Below are 19,694 nucleotides of genomic sequence, written 5' to 3'. Positions count from 1 at the left end.
AGATCTATTCAATTAGCGCAGAAAGTTTCGTCCCTGGTTAACCAGTTTTCCCAGAATCGTCCCTGGTTAACCAGTTTGCCCAGAATCGTCCCTGGTTAACCAGTTTTCCCAGAATCGTCCCTGGTTAACCAGTTTTCCCAGAATCGTCCCTGGTTAACCAGTTTTCCCAGAATCGTCCCTGGTTAACCAGTTTTCCCAGAATCGTCCCTGGTAAACCAGTTTTCCCAGAATCGTCCCTGGTTAACCAGTTTTCCCAGAATCGTCCCTGGTTAACCAGTTTTCCCAGAATCGTCCCTGGTTAACCAGTTTTCCCAGAATCGTCCCTGGTTAACCAGTTTTCCCAGAATTGTCCCTGGTTAACCAGTTTTCCCAAAACACAGCTCAAATTATGTTATATGGCATATATGGCTAACCATCTTTTAAGACACAACAAAAGTAGGACGTTCGTTGCATTTATAATTTATTGTATACAATACTTTCGCGAAACTGGGATACATGTCATTTCATATACATACATAATACGTTTAACGTAAAAACTTAACTAACGTCAATCGTTCAACATTTTCACGTAATAATAAGGTAAATGGCGACAATTCGTTAACTTTAAACCTTATCTTTAGAGGCATTGGAATAAATGCATTTCCAAACACATAACACAAATGAACACACAACACAAATGAATGTTTCCCTTTCAAACATTTGCTTTTTCTAGACACCCCCCCCCCCCTCTTGCCCTTTACCAAATGCTAACAATGTTCCTTTCTTCAAATATTTATCTCCTAACAAATTGTGCTTCGAAAATCATAACTTACACATTTGTTATTTGAATGTATCATTTTCAAAAACTCGATATCGAGTTCTGAAACGATGGTATGTGAGTAAGACCACGCCTAAACAGGCCGCGTTCCAAAATCAGTAAAAATCCTGAGGCGACTGACATATAAGAATTGGAATACTAGTATCATCGATCACATACTAATAATGCAAAGAACACATTGAATAATACTTATAATACCGGTACATATAAATAATTGCACGTCTATATTGTTATATGTATACATAATAATAATGAGGTTACAATTCTCGCTACACTAACAAATGTGCCTCGTTGTGGAAAAATCGGGCTGAATGCACGTGCGTAAAGTGTCGGCCATTATTGGCCTGTGTAGCCCGCACAGGTTATTCAGGGACAACTGTTTCCGCGTTCATTGTATATTTCGTTTACAGATAGTATCTTCTCTTCGACATCCAGTTTATGGAGAAAGTGTCGTTCCTGATAAGCCCCTGCGGTCTGCACAGGCTTATCTGGGACGCCACGTTACTCACATGCATATGCCCGGTTTTGTCAGAGCGAGGCTCGAATAAAGATCATTCAACAAACAAAGGCGTATGGTTAATCAACCAGTTAATCTTGGTTTCGTACTAACAAAAAAAAACATTTTGTAAAATGAGGACTCGGCCCACAATTCGTGGCTGAAGGTGTTTCGTGTTAAACCCACACGTGCGTGCCTCCTGAATCGGTGATTTAATCAGGTAAATTAATTATTAATTAATCATAATTATAAGCCTTTATAAGTTTTAAACTTGAATCACGGAAATAGATGATGAATCGCAAAAATTAAAATGATAAATTAAAAACCTATTGTATAATTAACAGAATACTGTGGTTGTAATTGCTATATACTCATCGGTCTCCGTATATTAAAACTTAACAAAACGTATATCCGTGTTAAAGCACATAATTATGTTCCTTGTACAGAGTGATGTATCTGAATATTTATCGATTCCTTATAAGGTGTCGGTTAAGTGCAACTTTATTTCGGTTGTTTCACTTAATTGTACGTGTTCCTTTTTGCGTGGTGACAAACGAGCAAAAGAACTACAATCTATTATGGTATCTTTGGTGCAAAATGACGGTGCTATGTGATATTATCCTGACTCTGCGAAAATAGGGCTTAATGCATGCGCGTAAAGTGTCCACCCAGATTAGCCTGTGCTGTCTGCAAAGGCTAATGATAGGCGACACTTTCTTCTTTTGTGGAATCAATCATTAAATTAAAATCTCCTCTTAACAAAAAATCCAGTCAAGGAGGAAAGTGCCCACTTGCTTTGCCTGTGCGGACTAAGGACAGACTGGGGCGAATCTTTACGCCCATGAATTAAGCCTGGGTTTTCTAGATCATGGCTCATATATATATATTCATATTAAGCAATACTTATTCATTAAAAAGTCCTATTCATTTATTCCTTTTATATTATTTTAAAAACATCATATGTGACTACTCCTTATCTTCAGCTAACTTGCTTTCGTCCAACAATGCTGTTTGTTCAAAGTTGGTTAAAATAGCATAAGAATGTGTGTTTCTGTGCTTTTCTAATATATTATAAAAACGTGAAATTAAAAAGTTGTTTCACATGACCATTTAATCGTGTATTGGGAAAGTTACAACAATGTCAAAAAAATCGTCTATGAACATTCAACGAGTTATTATGATTTTTCAAACCAAAAAGTGTAATGCATGAGTCAAATGTATACACGCCTATACTTGTATTATATTGTTTCACAAATGTCAACAAAACACGAGGATGACAATAATACTTGTTAACCCGCTCACGGAAACGCATGATTCATGAAATTAATTAGTCTATGTAGTCAAGCAAATCAATCCGCTAATAGCGTATGCTCGTGAATTCCTGAATCAAATGAGTCCCCTTCATGATACGTGGTACCAACTTTTGGATCTGGCCTGAACACACACTCTTCGCTGATTGACAGTTGGTGGAATTGTGTCGCCAGCCTGACGGGGTCGTTCGGACTCGAACTACACGGAGCACTCGTTTCTGATTCGGTCAACCCCGTCGGTAATTTCCGTGAAAGGTCCGGTGTAGGGTTCTGGAGATCGTGATCGGACAGCAACCAATCGTATGGCACGGTAAGGTCACATGAGCTGGATGGCGACGATGATTGGTTGTTGATGAATTTCCTCTGCCATTTTAGTTCCTCCACAGTCTCGTTCAGAGTGAGCAGCTGTTTCATCAACGACAGGTCGAGATCCATCAGGGAAACCTGAAAGTACACAGATCAGAGCATGGTCAAATGAAATAGGTAGTGGTTAAATTCTCTCGTCTATAAAACAAGGGCACATATGCGCAAAGGTCGGTTACGCGTGTTACAAGGGTTGAAAGCTCTGTACATCGTGTTTGTACACGGACTCTAGATTCTAGATTACCAATATACACTCCGTGTGTTTGTACTAAAATTAATGTATGCAAAGTAAATGAACCTCGTTCTGGAAAAACGTGGTTAACGGCATAAGTATCGTTAAAGATTTCATGATGTACAGTCAGCTTTAATTAAGTTTTGCGTTAAAAAGAATTTTATACATAGCGAAAATCTCAAGATGTTCATACACCAAACCAGTGTTCATTTATTTGTTGAAATGCTTATTGTTACACTATTGTTATTGTAAGTTCACCATGTTTTTTCCTTTGGAAATGGAGTGTGGTAACGTAAGATTGTATCTGTATTCATCAAACTCAAGGGAAACTGAAAGACCTCGGGCAAGAAAATATTGAGCTGCTTAAAATGAGCTTGGGGACAGGAAGTTAAAATCTTCGTTACTAATTGATGTTTTTTATCTCAAATTAAAATCTAGCAAATGTTGGTTTTGTGATTTATTAGATACCATGTACTTTTGACTGTTCGACCTGTGAAAGATGACTAGATGGCCGAGCAACACAATGTTTTATGGCCAAATCTGTACAAACATTATATAAATGATAATTATGTAAAGATCAATTTGCTAATACATATCTGGTTCAAAATCTGTAAGTGAGGAAACGTTGTATGCGAATCCCCACATCAGAATAGTTTGGAAATATACGGCATTTGCAGGAAAAGAACAAAATCGTTTGTAATTAGTATCGACAATAATGCTGTTCTTGTAAAACGAACTCCCAAGATGATGATGGTGGTGGTTGTGGTGGTGATGATGATGATGATGATGATGATGATGATGATGATGATGATGATGATGATGGTGATGATGATGATGATAATGATGATGATGATGATGATGATGATGATGATGATGATGATGATGATGAGAACGATTTAAACAATCACAAAAGACCCACCACAAAGAAAATCGTTGACAGAGGTTTCAAACGTGTATAACGCTTGTTAATGGGGCATAATATCGTGCAATAGACGTATCCCGAAATAAGCTAGCGTTTTGGAAAAACCCCACTTCTCTGCGGGTACCGATATATAATCCTTTCAAAGTCGCTTTCCATATCAAACGTTATAATTTAAATAAAACAACCATCTGTTTTCACAAAATTGGTTAGCGTTTTTTGTAACGAAAGATTAATCGTTTTTCTCCAAGCCTATCAAAATCTGGAACATATATGTCACTTTACTCCGAATCCTTTGCTTGACAGGGTTTTATTTATGTTGAGTGCAGTCATCCACCATGCAAGAAAACATGAAGTAAAGCACGTCTCTTCTACGAAGAGTAGCTAAACGTCAGAACATATATTTTACAAGTTTGTTGAACAGCTGTTAATATCTCAGATGGCTGCCAAGATATGACAAGAAATGCACTCATTTTATGAGTTTTTTTGCATTCAAAGGCCACATGGATCATAACATAAGTAAAAAAATATGTGACACATTATGTTTTTTGTGTTTTAATATAAAAGGTTATTGTGCATGTTCTCGTTGTTTGCTTCTGACGATATTTTCATGAAATATGGCGATGTTGTAATGATCAACATTTAATTTGAAACAGGTGTTTGATCAACTAATATTATTTTGCTGAAAGCAACACGCATCAACTGGCGCAAAATTATATTAGTACACCCGAACGAAAATTCATGTCACCGTAACAGCAAATTTATATTTCAAATGTTTGAACCAATACAAAGGCTGTCCTGATAAACAAAATCTAAATACTGCTTCTTCACACGATAGCATCATTGAACGCGAATTATATACAATTTGTAAGCATCGGTCGGAATGTAAAGTATGTCACACAGCCTTGAGACACGCACATCCCAAATCGACACCGCCCGCACCAACATTCCTGTATGCGAGTCAATTGTATGCCTCGTCACGTGCTCCAATCACGTGACCACTCCCCCACTCCCTCCCCCACTTCACCTTTCCCCCACATTTCGTTGAAGTAATAAGCTGAGTACGTGCCTTAAGCCAGCTGAGCGCGCTTTGATCAATCATACAATAAATCAATTAATCAAACAATCGATGACTTTAATGTCGCGCCGAGCATACCTCACGCATATAAACTATTTTCAATACGGGATTTTGTCGCATCTCGCCAATTCGTCATTAGATCGCTCGTTAAAGATATTTCTGTCGGATTGACTTTTATTGCATTTAAAATTTGATATATATATATAGAACATATTAGGGCCGCCGATGCGATTTCGCGAGGAATGCATTAATGGTTCAATAACATTACATCTTAGTCACAATCAGGGAATGATCGTTCATAATTGATGCAATTTAAGTTGAATTCAATTCATGTGTAACTGTATGTGAAATGGCTTTTATTTCTGAACTTGCTCGGAAAAGCTTAGATATGATTTGTGAAAGACAGACAGACGGTTACTATAATTACTTAAAATAGGCAAACCTACCTAATCGACTTTGATGAGCTCTTATTTGTATCGCTTGTTTCCTGGACAAAGACCCTTTTAGACGTAGATTATTGTTTCCTTGAGTCATAGATAGAAACGTCAAATGCATGAGTTAGTTGATAATGCTTGAGGAAAACACAGAGTGATGCTGCAAAACATTACTTTGTAAGCTATTAACAATGTCTTCAGATTGTTCAATATTCAATATTCAGTATGTGTTTGTTCCCACTGTATATACAATAATGTATGAAGAGACGCGTATCATACCGATACATGTTGTTTAAACAATTCAATTTCAACTAAAATATGACAAGAATCCGAAGAATGCACGGGATAATACCTTGATTAAAAATGTGACCTTTGAGGAAATTGTTCGTGTTAATTGGGATTTCGACATGTCTATCATCCCTAAACCTGCAGTAATTGAAATTCAAACCACAGTCCCATTAGGCTTGAGAATAAAATGAAATTGGAGGCAGTAAAAACGAAACTTAAAACTGCACATGTTTGCGAATTAATGAAACTTGCCGAACTCAGCGTATCCGTGCATTAATGAATTCGGTTTTCGTGAAGGCATGTGAAAAATGTTGGTGTTTGTTTGTTTGACTTTCCCTTAACATCCATCGTTTTTGCTGTGCATAGTAAAATTGATCCTTGTGGTGTGATGATCTCATTGAAACGTCGACAATATTGAGGAATTAAAAATAGCACTACCGATAAAAAACGTGCGTAATTTTAAATATATATATATATATTCTTAATTCATTCAGTTACGAACACTAAGATAATTTCGTTAAGAAGTGAGGCAAATACTATAATATAATAATAGTAATAATAATAATAATAATAATAATTATAATAATAATAATAATAATAATCTCTTTATTTTCCGAAGGTAACTCATTAAGACAACACATTGATACAAAGTCATGCAAACAGTTTGAGGCCTTCAAACAACTATGGTATGTATAATGCATTTCTACATTATAATGCAAACATGTAGACTTTGACGGACATAAGAGTACTGTAACAGTGTAATAGAAGTGTCATAAAAGCAAGTATATTATATGACTCCTCTTATATTATTAATTTCTCTTCCAATATTGAAATGGTCTCAAGGAACAAATATTTATTAACAGAAAGTATTTAAGAATATACATGTATTGTTGATTTCATTTTCCGATATGAACACACTCTAACGCACGCACGCACACACACACACACACGCACGCACACACCTATACACATGTGCATATTTCATTGATTCGTTTTATGTAATAAATAATAATTATTATTATAAAAAATAAAAATATAAAAATGTGTGATATTGGAGACAATCGAGCAATGTTTGAGCAACCAATGAGCCGATTACGTGAATTGCGAAACACCAACGACACACGATACACTATCTCACGCTTAATATTGACAAAGCGTCATTTTAATTGGTCTTATTTGCGAATTTGACGCTGAGTCAATAGGCTTTACAGATCAGTTTAAGTCTGTCATAACCAAGACTTATCATTACACTTTTAAATATAGAATTTAATCATACGAGCGAGAACATTCTTTCATTGCATCAAATATTTAATATTTACGGGCTATCGTGCTAGAGGCTATTATGAAGGGTGTAACAATAACAGAGCGTGATGCAACGTAGCGACGATCATGACGAGGTTTTACGAGATGTTCTCACCAGAAAGCAGCGGTCAAATGTTCGATCCGGTACAAAGTAAATCGAGCGCACTAAATAGGTGAGGTCTACTGGACTGATTAAATGCACTAGCACTAGGAAATTGGCATACTTTCGTCTGTCTGATCGGTGCATTCGTTATGCAACTATGGCTATTTTTCCAGTGGAAGACGTCTGACGTTTTTCAAGATTCCGATAAGTAAATACAAAGAAATAACAAATACACAGCTTTACATAAAAGTTCGTACTTTATAAGCTTATTCATAAGTAGTTTGGCATAAACCGTGGTTTTTATATAAGCCTGTGCAATCCTTACAGGCTAATACGGGACGACACTTTCCGCTGTTTCCGCATTTTGCGTTTAAATGAATTCTCTTCTCAGCGTTAATACAGTCTGAGCGGAAACTGTCGTCCCATGTCGTCCCAGATTAGCCTGTGCGGACTGTGCCGGCTAATTTAGGATGATATCTTATACACATGCATTACGCCCAGTTTCCCCAGAGCGCAGCCCATTTTATACAACCTTTTGTTGCAATATTACAAGTATGATGCCTGGGATTTAAGAATTAAGATATGCATGCGTGTGCGCATGTGTTTGTTTAACCTACTTGTACTACAAAACATTATCATTTAGAATTGAATAAATAATTAACAATTAGTTCTAAAAGGCATTAAATAGTTAATTGTTCTAAAACAATAAGAACTACTTCAAGTTCTTGTACGATAATTATAAGCACTGATGTGAAAATGTATAGAAACGTTGAAACACTTTAAAAGCACAACATGCCGCTATAAATTGATTCATAATGATGTTTTCAATGGCCATTACTACTATCATTAACGTGCTTTTTTCTGCAAATATATTTTCAATATGTAACAAACGTGCATTATATTGCAAAACAATATACGGACATTTAGCATATATTTCTTCGCGCTAACAAATGCTTCGACAGGAAGGCTGTATTCTAGGCCAAACAAATAAGTTGTTTGTTTTTAACTAAAATTTCCAAAAACTAGTGGCTAGGCTAGACTAACTTTGTTCACTCAAGTTAATTCCCAATTAAATGTGGATTTGCAGTGTCAGGAATCATGCGAATATCTTTCCAAAGTGCTTATATTTGCATGTTAAACTTATTGTTTGAGAATATGATCGATAGTAGAAAACATGATCGAAAACTCAAGGTGAAATACTAACAATGCAAATATCGTAGGGATTTCACTAACAGTATTGAGAAAGTAATATATAAAACAAGTAATTAAGAAACGACACCAAACATAGAATCGATCTAAGCATTGCATGGAAACTAAACGTTTTTTCTCCTGAACGAGACCGTAGCCCGACAGTGCATTGGTAAACCGGAAACACCTGGCGAGTATTATGGCGGTGTTTAATTGATGCCAGCTCTGCAGCGCCCGATTCCCGGCGATTTGTTTTTGTTGTGCATGGTCTGGCATGAGTTTTCAGCGAGTAATGCTCTTCAGAACATCTTAATTTTATATCTATTAATGATCTGAGCTGAGAGTGATTGTGTCGATTTACTTTATAGGGTTTCATAAAATGAAGAAGTTTTTTTTGGTATCCTGATGATTAATGCTAAGATTGTGCGGGTTATGATGATCAGTATCATTATGCTGCTGATAATGATGATGACAACGACGATGACAACGATCATGATGACGATGAAGACGATTGATGATGACGATGATGATGACGACGATGATGGTGATGATGATGATGATGGTTGATGATGATGATGATTAAACTAGTTATAACGATGATGGCATTTATGATTTAAATCGACGTGAAGTAGCGGTTGTGATCTGATGGGGGGGATTTTTACATTCATGCTGCTACTAATAGTGATCATATGATGCTGAGGAGGAGGAGTAGGAGGAGGAGAGGAAGACGACGAGGATAAACGGGATAAGGAACAAGAATATGAAACATGATGTTAGTTAAAAATGAAGAAAATAAGTCTTTGTGGTGGACCCATGTACATCATGTACCACTTCCACTTCAGTTATCACGATTGCCATTGTTCCTAAAGATTGAGCAACGTGCAATTATTAGTGTAACGTCTGTACTTCCGGCACTCAAGCGGTAGCCATGGCATGTTCTACTTAGCACGTGCGTTACAAACGGCACGTGTGAATGTAAAAAAAATACGGTGTAAAGAGACGTCCACGGAGTTTTTAGTAAGCATTCGTTAGTGTCGCTAAGTACTAGTATATACAAAGATGTGAATACCTACAGCACATAAATAGAGGGTTAAATTTAGGCCATGTTTTTTAATCAACCAGAATTTCTTTTTAAAAAAACACGCAAATATTATATGGGAAAGAATATTTGCTGTCGCTATTTCCGTAATGCAATTACAAAATGTACACAGCAAAATGTGTACGGGGTATATTTCGAAGTTTACGATGTCCTTTTCGAGCCAGAGGCTAAATTATGTGTGGACCCGGAGTATATCCCAGCATCCCAACCTTATAAACGTACTAGACTCAAGAAAGTTGGGACGAATTTTGAATTACAGCTTTTCCAATGGAACTGAAAGATTTTTCAATTTTGAAGTGGTCTTGGGTTATGGGGTAGGAGGGGGCCGGAGTACCCGAAGAAAACCCCACCTATCCGTAATGGTGATCGCCAATCAAACTCAAACGCCGGGAAAGGGCATTGAACCAGTGGCGCTTAGTTGAAAAGCGAGTGTACCAACCACTGCGCAAGCCGGTTAGCCACACAGCAAACAAAATAATGAACATTTGTTTTAGTACTTCTTAATTAATGATTTTTGCAACAACATGATCAATAGTTTGATGTTTCCAGCGAAACGTCATTAAATGAACCGCAAATTGTGAAAACTGGGCTTAATGCATGCGCGTAAAGTGTCATCTCAGATTAGCCTGTGCAGTCCGTACAAAATAATCATTGACGACATTGTCCGTTGTTAAAGGAGGTCTCTTCGAATTAAAAATCCATTATGTATGCTGACGGTATTGTCCCTGATAAGCCTGTGCAGAATCTGAGAAGGCGGTTTACCCACATACATTAGGCACAGTTTTCCAAGAACGAGACCTAATGCATGTGCGTAAACTGTCATCCCAGATTAGCCTGTGCAGTCCGCACAGGCTAATCAGGGACGACACTTTCCGCTGTTATGGTATTTTTCGTTTAAAGGAAGTCTCTTCTACACAAAAATCCAGTTAAGGCGAAAAGTGTCGTCCCTGATTAGCCTGTGCGGACTGCACAGGCTAATCTGGAATGACACTTTACGCACATGCATTATGCACAGTTCTCCAAGAACCAGACTCACAGTACAAGTTTCTTGAATCGGTTTTCCTGTAATCACCTGGGACCAGAATGTCCAGAAAATTCTAATTTTATTATTGTTGATCGTTTTCCTGGCGTAAAGCCCCACCAATTGTATTGGTAATGGACTGAACACACGCGAACAATAAAACCTATGCATGAGCCTGTCTTTTATATCTGTTTTATATCTGGGCGATTAACGACTTGTTTGCGCCAAAATTCAAGTCTTGCACGATCTGATTAATTTGTAAATATCTATTTCAAGAACAACATCATGATAATAACGTTATTTGTTCGCTACTCCAAGAACGCTCTGAACTTTTATTTAAACAAGCAAATTCGTTGATGCCCCGCCAATATGCTTCTGGACACAAAAGTGTTATATTTGACGCTCAAAAAAGCATTTTTTCAAGATACAAAGGGCCATAACTCCTTTATTATCCGATGGTGTACAATGCCATTTGGCGTGCATCGTCCTCTTATCCATATATATATTCATACCAAGTTTCAATGAAATCCGCCAAAGCACTTCCAAGATATAGCTCCGGACACAAAAGTGCCGGGCGGACGAACGGACGGAAGGGCGGACGGAAAGAAGGACGGAAAGACGGACGGACAGACGGACGGACGGACAACGCCAAAACAATATCCCTCCGCCTATGGCGGAGGATAACAAACGAGAAGATTTAGCACAATCTATCAGAAATAGAATATATGGCGCAATAAATTGAGTTATAAATAACTTTAGGCAAAATGTATTTAACAAAATAACATTATTTAAATGGAACCCAAATCTATGTCATTCAAAGATAATTAATGCCTTCCACCCACCGACCCATGAAGCCTCTCGAGACAAATCACATATTCATTGAAACATGAATGATTAAATAATGATCATTCATGTTACATAAGAAAACAATTTCCCTGTTAGTTTACATATTATTAAAAATCTCCCTATACTAAATCCGCTTTATGCTCTGTCTAATTTCAGACTCAACGTTATCGATTTAAGAACTTTCCTTGGATGAAAATTATATATTACCTCATATGTTTGTTTTACCGGACATAAGCAATGTTAAAGATCGTAAATGGAAATTTACCATTTCGGTTCGCAGTTTATCCATTGCGACGTCGATTCTGTTCCCTGATGTCATGTGACGTTGACGTCTTGATGACGCCAGCTGCTGCTTTACGTTTTCTGCCGCCTGTTTTCTCGATTGGTAGAACTGCCTACAAGCGTTTGACAGCTCGATATTGTCAGTGTAGACGTCATCCGACGCCATGCCGTTAGAGCAAATACGTCTTTCTTCCACTACGTCAGGTGTTATTTGCTCCCTCAAACAGATTTCTTTCATAATTCCAGTGCTGTTGTTTCTTTTTAAATAGCAAAAATACGTTGCTGTTGCACCGACCACTATTGTGTCGTTAGTATAATTTGTGTTATGGTTAAATTACCTTTTACAAGTATTTAAGACGTTTAAATATATAACATAATATGTAATAAAAAAATCTGAAAAATCCACAATTATCCCTTCAGAACTTGTTCACAAACAGTCACCTCAATGTAACACTAAATGAGCACACGTATAAAAATTAATCCGACTAGTCGATGGATAGTTTCTCAAAATTGTGAAGTACTGAACTAGAACTAGAACGTCTTTATACGGCCCACAATGAGCAGCGAGCTATTGTATCCGCTTGGTTTCAGAACGTGTCACTTCCTATTCAAACAGCAGGCGTTATGCAAATATTCCACTTATGGTTTTCAGAACATTGCAAATTCAACGATCTTTTTTCTCATGTTTTCCGTGGTCCACATTTTGTCTGATAACAAAACTATAACATCCAAATCCTTCAAAGAAGAAACCGCAATTGACAGACGCGCAACTACAGTTTCTTTAATAGCCATCTAATTGATTTCTTCTTTCGTCCATTTAACCTTATCTATTTATTCTGTAACCAGAGTACAGCGTTCTTGTTTATCTTTACAAGATATACGCCTAGAGATAACTGGGTATCGCAAGCTATCGCTGGGACTTTCGTCGGTCGATAACGAGATTTAGGCACGCTAAGACCGGGAAACGTCGGAGGATTAAACGCAAGTTCCTCGGCGATATAAGATCGATTATTTCGGATTATGGTGCCGATTTGATATGCGTGTCTAATATTGGAAAGCGATCCGATCCGAATTGAATTCATATTATTGCTGAATGGGTCAAGTTCACTCCGGGTACTACTTTCCCGTACCCAGGGTGCATTGAAGTATACTTCACCGTACACCGATTTTTTTTGGATACCCCGGTATACTTACAGGTACCCCATCTTTACTAATAAAAAAAAAGTCGTACCCAATTTTTTTTCTTACCAAAAATTTTCGTACCCACATTTTTTTTTCGTATCAAAAAGTTTTGTACCCAATTGTTTTTTCCTACCCAATTTTTTTTCGTACAATTTTTTTTCCTACCCTATTTTGGGCATAATTTTTTCGTACCCAAAATGTTCGTACCCACATTTTTGTTCGTAACCAAAATTATCGTACCCACATTTTGTTCGTACCAAGATGTTCGTACCCACATTTTTTTCGTACCCACAATTTTCGTACCCACATTTTTCACATATGGGTACGACAATTTTGGGTTCGAAATAAATTTGGGTACGAAAATTATGGGTACGAAAAAATTATGGCAAAAAATAGGGTACGAAAAAAAGTGGGTTAGAAAATTAATTGGGTACGAAAATTTGGGTACGAAACAATCATGCAAAAAAAATTGGGTACGAAAAAAAATGTGGGTACGAACAAAAAAATGGGTTCGAAAACACATTGGGTACAAAATGTGGTTCTAAAATTTTGGGGACGAAAAAAAATGTGGGTACCCAAAAGTATCATTTGAAAATCGGTGTGCGGTGAAGTATACTTCAAAGTACCCGGGGTACGGGAAAATAGTTCCCGGGGGGAACTGCAATAAGATTTCATCCCACGAATATGGCGGATGGAAAGAAAGCCCAGGCCGGTTAGTGAAAGTATTTCTGACATGTGAACTGGTGTAAAAAAATGTAAAGTACATAATAGTTCATAGTAAACAACATGTTTTCGTCGCTGTGTGTGAAAACCGCAACACATTAAAATGAAATAAAAAATGCCGAATCAAATGTCTGTCATATAAAAGGTCTTACAATTGTAATAAACTTCGTGTTTACTTATAACGTTTGTTGAGTATGAACTTAAAACTTAAAAAATCGGGGTTACAAATTAAATCAATATAGTGATTCCGTACGCGACATTTTCAATCAAAGTGACGAAGAGGATGTACATCGGCGTTGAATTTTAGATTTCCCGGTTATAATCCATCGGCCGACAATTTTTTATTCAGCGTTTCTCGCTATTAGATTAGTCTTTTAGACTATGCCAAATATTGAAGTATTGATAATAAATATGTTATGAATTAATAACGTGAAAGCAAGAAAAATGTGAATAATTCTATCAATTTCTAAATTAATTTTCATGCCAAACGTTTTTTGATTATTATTTCCTGATCTGTGAAAGTATCATTTAAACATATGAGTCGCGTTCTGAGAAAACTGGGCATAATGCATGTGAGTAAAGTGTCGTCCCAGGTTAGCCTGTGCAGTCCGCACAGGCTAATCAGGGACGACACGTTCCGCTTAAACTGGATTTTCGTGTAGAAGAGATGTCCTTTAAACGAAAAATATCCATCAAAGCGGAAAGTGTCGTCCCTAATAAGCCTGTGCGGACTGCACAGGCTAATCTGGGATGACACTTAACGCACATGCATAAAGCCTAGTTTTCACAGAAGGCTCATATTGTTTTTCTATTCTGAATATTGTTGATTGCGTGAGCAATATGAACTGATCAATGTGAACTATTTTGGTCCGATTGCTTTCGTTTACGATTTATTAACTACATGTAAACCATACTTGTAAGCAGTTCATGATATTTGATTTTTTATACGACATGCTTAATTATTTTATACAACATCAGAGATTCTCACAACTAAATCATAGTTATGGAATATTTTTTTCTTTCAAACGTGGGTACCATTGCATGTGAAGCTGGAAATGAACTTTTGAGCGGTGAAACTAAAATAGTTTTACAAGAGGATATATTCAAAGATTTAATTTTATCTCTTGTGTTTTTGTGTGTTCTGTTTTTGTTGTTGTTTTTGATGTTGTTTTTTTGTTGTTTTGTTGTTTGTTGTTGTAGATTTTTGTTGTTGATGTGTTGTTTTTGTGTGCTTTTCGTGTGTGGGGGAGGGCTTTAAAAATTACACGTATCAAAAACAAATACAGGTTTTCAGAGGGGAGACATCAAAACTTGTGTTGCACCTTATTTACTATCATTAACGTACATGTGTTGCATTTATGCATAAACAGATGCCAAATCAACAGTGCTTGGTCGGTTTGCATGTTCATTAGAGTGAAATTTGTAAACTAAATGGTTCAGACAAAATATGGGGAAAATATGTATGTATAAGGCCTTATGTATACGCTTTTATGGATGTCTTTTATGTCACCGTAATATATTTTAGTTCTTTGGTGGATATAATTTCGCGTTCACTGTTTAAGCGGCATTCACACATACACGTACTTCAATACAATCATTGTTGTTTCACCACATAGTTTTCAAAAAGAAAGAGTCGTTGTTGAATCGTGATGCCGTGATTTGATACAAATGAATACCTGCACCTTTGAAGTAACATAAGTACTCAAAATCAACGAATATTTCGTAAAATAAAGTTAACCTATAAACATCCGTGTTCCGTATAGCAATAGCCAACATTTCAACGAAAGATGTGGTATGGTAACATAGATTTAACGAGATATTCGTATGTTACCATACCACATGATCGTTTAAATTTTGGAAAATGCTTAGGAACATTGATTTTGTGTATGTACACTTTATTTTTCGAAACATTGTACGAAATATTCGTTTATTTTGAGTGTTTACGGGCTTTAAATGCTTCTATCGTAAGTTACCTGTAGGTAAGATGCGTGGGTATATGCAGGTTTGTTTTATAGCATTTCGAAAATAAATCCTTTTTCGAAAACAGTTGATGCTACCAGCACATCCCGCGTTTATTTTTATTTTTTCCTCCGGATCCTTTCAATTACACGAAACTGTACCTTTAAGCAACATTTTGAGAATCCGGTGAAGTTAGTTGTAAATCGGTCTGGTTTTTGTGGCATCATAAATGCCGTGTCTTCCTCAATCCGACGCTCGATTCTGCAAATGCCTGTAGACGCCGTTCTGCAAATTAAAGTTAATAAAGCATGCATTTTAACCTTAAATATAGCACCATCTTTCAGTATTATTTCGTGGATTCGATTATCTTTAATTGGCTCTTCAAATAAAAATACTTAAATCTAAATTAATTTAATGCGCTATAATACGTTATGGAATTAACATATTTTATCGGTGTAAACAATTAAAACCTTAAGGTAGATTTTGAATCTGTTTGTTCCCTGCAGGAGTGCATGAACTGCCGCATGTTTGAGCAGCGCTGTGTGAAAACGGGGCTTAATGCATGTGCGTTAATAGGGGGGGGGGGGGCATGCGTATACTGGAGCTTACTGCGTTTAAGTGAGAAAGTTGTTGCAAAACTTCAAAGATGGCGTCGTTTAAGTGTTTTTCGTGAAGGAGTAGCGGATATTTTCACCCGGTAAGCCAGTTTATATTTATATTTCTTTTAAATGAATAAGCCCTTTCGGCTCTACGGTGTTTGTGCTCTCCTCGTTTTTTTTTTCAATACTGTTGCAACAACTTTCTCACTTAAACGCGGTTGGCTCCGTATACGCATGCCCCCCTGGTTAAGTGCCTCCACAGATTAGCCTGTGCAGTACGCACTTGTAAATCAGGGAAAACACTTACCGCATAGAATATATTTTATTAAGAAGAGACGAAAAATTCCTTGAAAGCGGAAAATGTCTTTCACGAGTCTGTGCGAAGTCTGCACAGTCTTATCGGGGACGACACTTTACACACATGCATTAAACCCCGTTTTCCTAGATCGAGGTTCATATTCATAAACTGGACTTGTTGACAGCGATCTTCACGGCACCAACGTCACTTGTCAGCACTGTATGAGATAACCGAAAACATCATTACGCAGCAGTAATTGTTGTTTGTTTTACCCGATGGTATGTAACATGTAAATGTATATGGGTTAGTATACTTCTTGTCAGTTGCGGTGCGTTTAAGTAGTATGTCTTCCATTGACAGGACAGGATTATACTCGCCTGGTCACCGTTTAGCGCTTTGTGGGCGAGCTGTTATGTGCCTCTTAATGTCATTAGCTGACCACAATGAAGTGTCCGAAAATGTTTGACGCAACCATGAAACTGCGAAATAATGCACTGAAACAAACACAGCAATAAGGTGAAATTATTTTTGCGTCAGTAAAGATATAATCATTAAATAGCTCACGTGATACTGGAAATTACTCATTAATCTGTCAATCAAAACACTTTCATGGGTATAAATCAATATGATCAACATACTTTACTTTGAAAACAATGAGTCATCTAAAATGATGTTTAAGTCGCCATGTCTCAAAACAAAAACCCAAAACATATTCACAAGATCAAACAAAACGTTCTGCAATTGAAATGTCATATTCTTTTGACTTTATTTGTGTTTGATTTGTGTAATTATTCGCCGTGTAAAATGTTAACCTTATTTGCCAATGAGTGCTAATTATTTTTACTGCTCGGACTTTCACTCCTAGCGCGGCCCAAGTTTTAAATTATACCACAGGTTTGGAAAATATTGGCCGAAGTCTTTGAACAAATTTCGCATGTTCTCGATAGTAAATAGTACGTAAAGATGTAAAGAGACTAAATCTGAGTACCAGTATTTATACTATAAATTCCGAATTATCGTCCGCAGCGGCAACCTGCTCGGTCATTAGCTAAAGCGTTTACGTCGCAACCTGGACGAGAGTCAATAGCAGAGATGACCTTGATAGTTCTTGGAAGAATCGCCATGTGGAATGGAAATGGACTTTGGGTGGATAGTGGTCTCACTACTTCGTCTGAACAAGGTGGATATGCGAACGTATACGGGTTGCTCTGCGAGTCCAATGAGAACATATGATGTATGAAGTCCTCTCGCTGCCTGTGCGAATTAGGAACAATCGCCGAGCTGAATGGTAAAGGTAGGATAATGAATAGAAGTTTTCACTACATCGTCGGAAAAGGGACAGGAGCATTGTAGCAGCGGGGCAGCGGGGCAGAGAGGCAGCGGAGGCAGCGGAGGCAGCGGAGGCAGCGGAGCAGCGGGGCAGCGGGGCAGAGAGGCAGCGGAGGCAGCGGAGCAGCGGGGCAGCGGGACAGCGGGGCCGCGGAAGTAATAATAATAATAATAATAATAACTTTATTTCACGAAGATAACACATTAAGAAAGAGCATATCTTTTTTACAATGTGGTCTTCAAAAAACACAGTATTTGTAAATATAACTCAACAATGTCTAGCATACTGCAATCAGCCTTAAAAAAAAAGTGGGAGCGGACGTGGTAGGATAGAGGACGGACGCGCGGACCTGAATAAGCGATGCAGACCAGGACTTCGAGGGGAAGGCCTTATGAAGATAATGGAAGTTTTCCGGGAAGTCGGTTCTCAGTCCGCTCAACGTGCTGGGGAAGCCATTTTGGGATCCGGTCGACGCTATGAGCAGGATGGAGAATTCTTTGAAGATTTTCGGCATTCCCTTGGCATAGCATCCTTGCCCTCTCTAGGGCGGGGTAACAAGACATACATTGTCTTGCAATTGCCTACCTGTGCGCATAAAGTTCTGATTGGTCGCAGGTAAAGCTATTACGACATTACACATACTATTGCAACATTGTAAAAAGTACGAACTAAAGCCACATATATAATGTCAACTCTTTTATTTATTTGTTGGTTCTTTACTTATATATTCAGCATATGTATGGGGATTCACGCAATCAAAAAAAAACAGAGAGAATATACCTGACATTTTGTAAACGTATTTTAAAACTTAAAACTAATACATTTAATGCGGGCGTGTATGGGGAGTAAGTTCGATACCCTTAGTTCATTACAAGGTCTATATAAATTATTAAATACTGGAGTAAAATTATACATACAGATAATTCTATTATTTAAAAGGTTTATGAGCATGCCAAAGAAGATTGTAACGATGGCTTAAAAAAATGGGTATATAATGTTAAGTTATTGCTCAGCACTTATGGTTTCTCATATATTTTTGAAGATGCTGACAATGTCGATTTTAAATCATGTATTTGTATTTTTAAACAACGTATCATAGACATCTTTATTCAGGAATGGCCCCAGAGCATGCAGACAAACCATGTTCTTACTAATTATGTTCTCTTCAAAAACATTTTTCACTACGAATCATACCTCAATGTATTGCCTTGCAGCCTAATAATGTTTTCTGTAGACTTAGACTTTCTGTTCACCCACAAAGAATACAAACTGGTAGATATGGTTGAAATAGAATAACTAGCATGTGAAGTCCGCACAGGCTAATCTTGGACAACACTTTACGCCATGCATTAACCCTTTGCATGCTGGGAAATTTGTCGTCTGCTAAAATGTTGTCTGCAGAATTTCTAAAATTAGCATTTTCTTCGATTTTTTTCAAAGAATACTTTAAGAATAGCAAACAGTTTGGATCCAGATGAGACGCCACGTTCTGTGGCGTCTCATCTGGATCCAAACTGTTTGCAAAGGCCTTCAAAATTCGGTTCCAGCACTGAAAGAGTTAAGCCTTGTTTTTCAAGAGTGCGTCTTATATGAATCGAGTGACCGTCTCGAGAGGTTTTCGAGAAGACATGCTGCCAGCTATGTGGACATCTTTTAACGGGCTACCTGCGGGGCGGACGAATGCCATATACATGTATAGAATTTGTCAAGTTTTACGTCAGTTTGTATTTACTTCACTCCTACTGTTGCATCTTTCCATGAATAATAAATCCTCCCAAATGAAATGTAATTACCGTAATTACTCTAAGTTTCCGAAAATTTAGAT

At 37.3% G+C, this 19,694-nt stretch overlaps 1 protein-coding gene across 1 annotated transcript; it reads right to left on the bottom strand.

Annotated features, from left to right (window-relative positions):
* Positions 1 to 443: 443 nt before the first annotated feature.
* LOC127835366 (leucine rich adaptor protein 1-like) lies at positions 444 to 12,639 on the bottom strand. Its single transcript, XM_052361751.1, has 2 exons — positions 11,762 to 12,639; positions 444 to 3,067 (listed from the first exon to the last, which is right to left on the bottom strand). The coding sequence occupies exons 1-2, from the start codon at positions 12,014 to 12,016 to the stop codon at positions 2,663 to 2,665; spliced, it is 660 nt and encodes a 219-aa protein (XP_052217711.1). The 5' UTR covers positions 12,017 to 12,639; the 3' UTR covers positions 444 to 2,662.
* Between the last annotated feature and the right edge of the window lie 7,055 nt (positions 12,640 to 19,694).

This window comes from Dreissena polymorpha, chromosome 6, assembly GCF_020536995.1.
Source record: "Dreissena polymorpha isolate Duluth1 chromosome 6, UMN_Dpol_1.0, whole genome shotgun sequence".
Classification (NCBI taxonomy): Eukaryota; Metazoa; Mollusca; class Bivalvia; order Myida; family Dreissenidae; genus Dreissena; species Dreissena polymorpha.
This window is presented reverse-complemented; position numbering and strand designations above follow the sequence as displayed.

Coding starts and splice junctions, on each gene's coding strand:
- LOC127835366 (XM_052361751.1), bottom strand. CDS start 12,016: ATGAAAGAAATCTGTTTGAGGGAGCAAATAACACCTGACGTAGTGGAA. Junction 3,068..11,761: donor ATAAACTGCGAACCGAAATG/GTAAATTTCCAT, acceptor GTGTACTTTCAG/GTTTCCCTGATGGATCTCGA.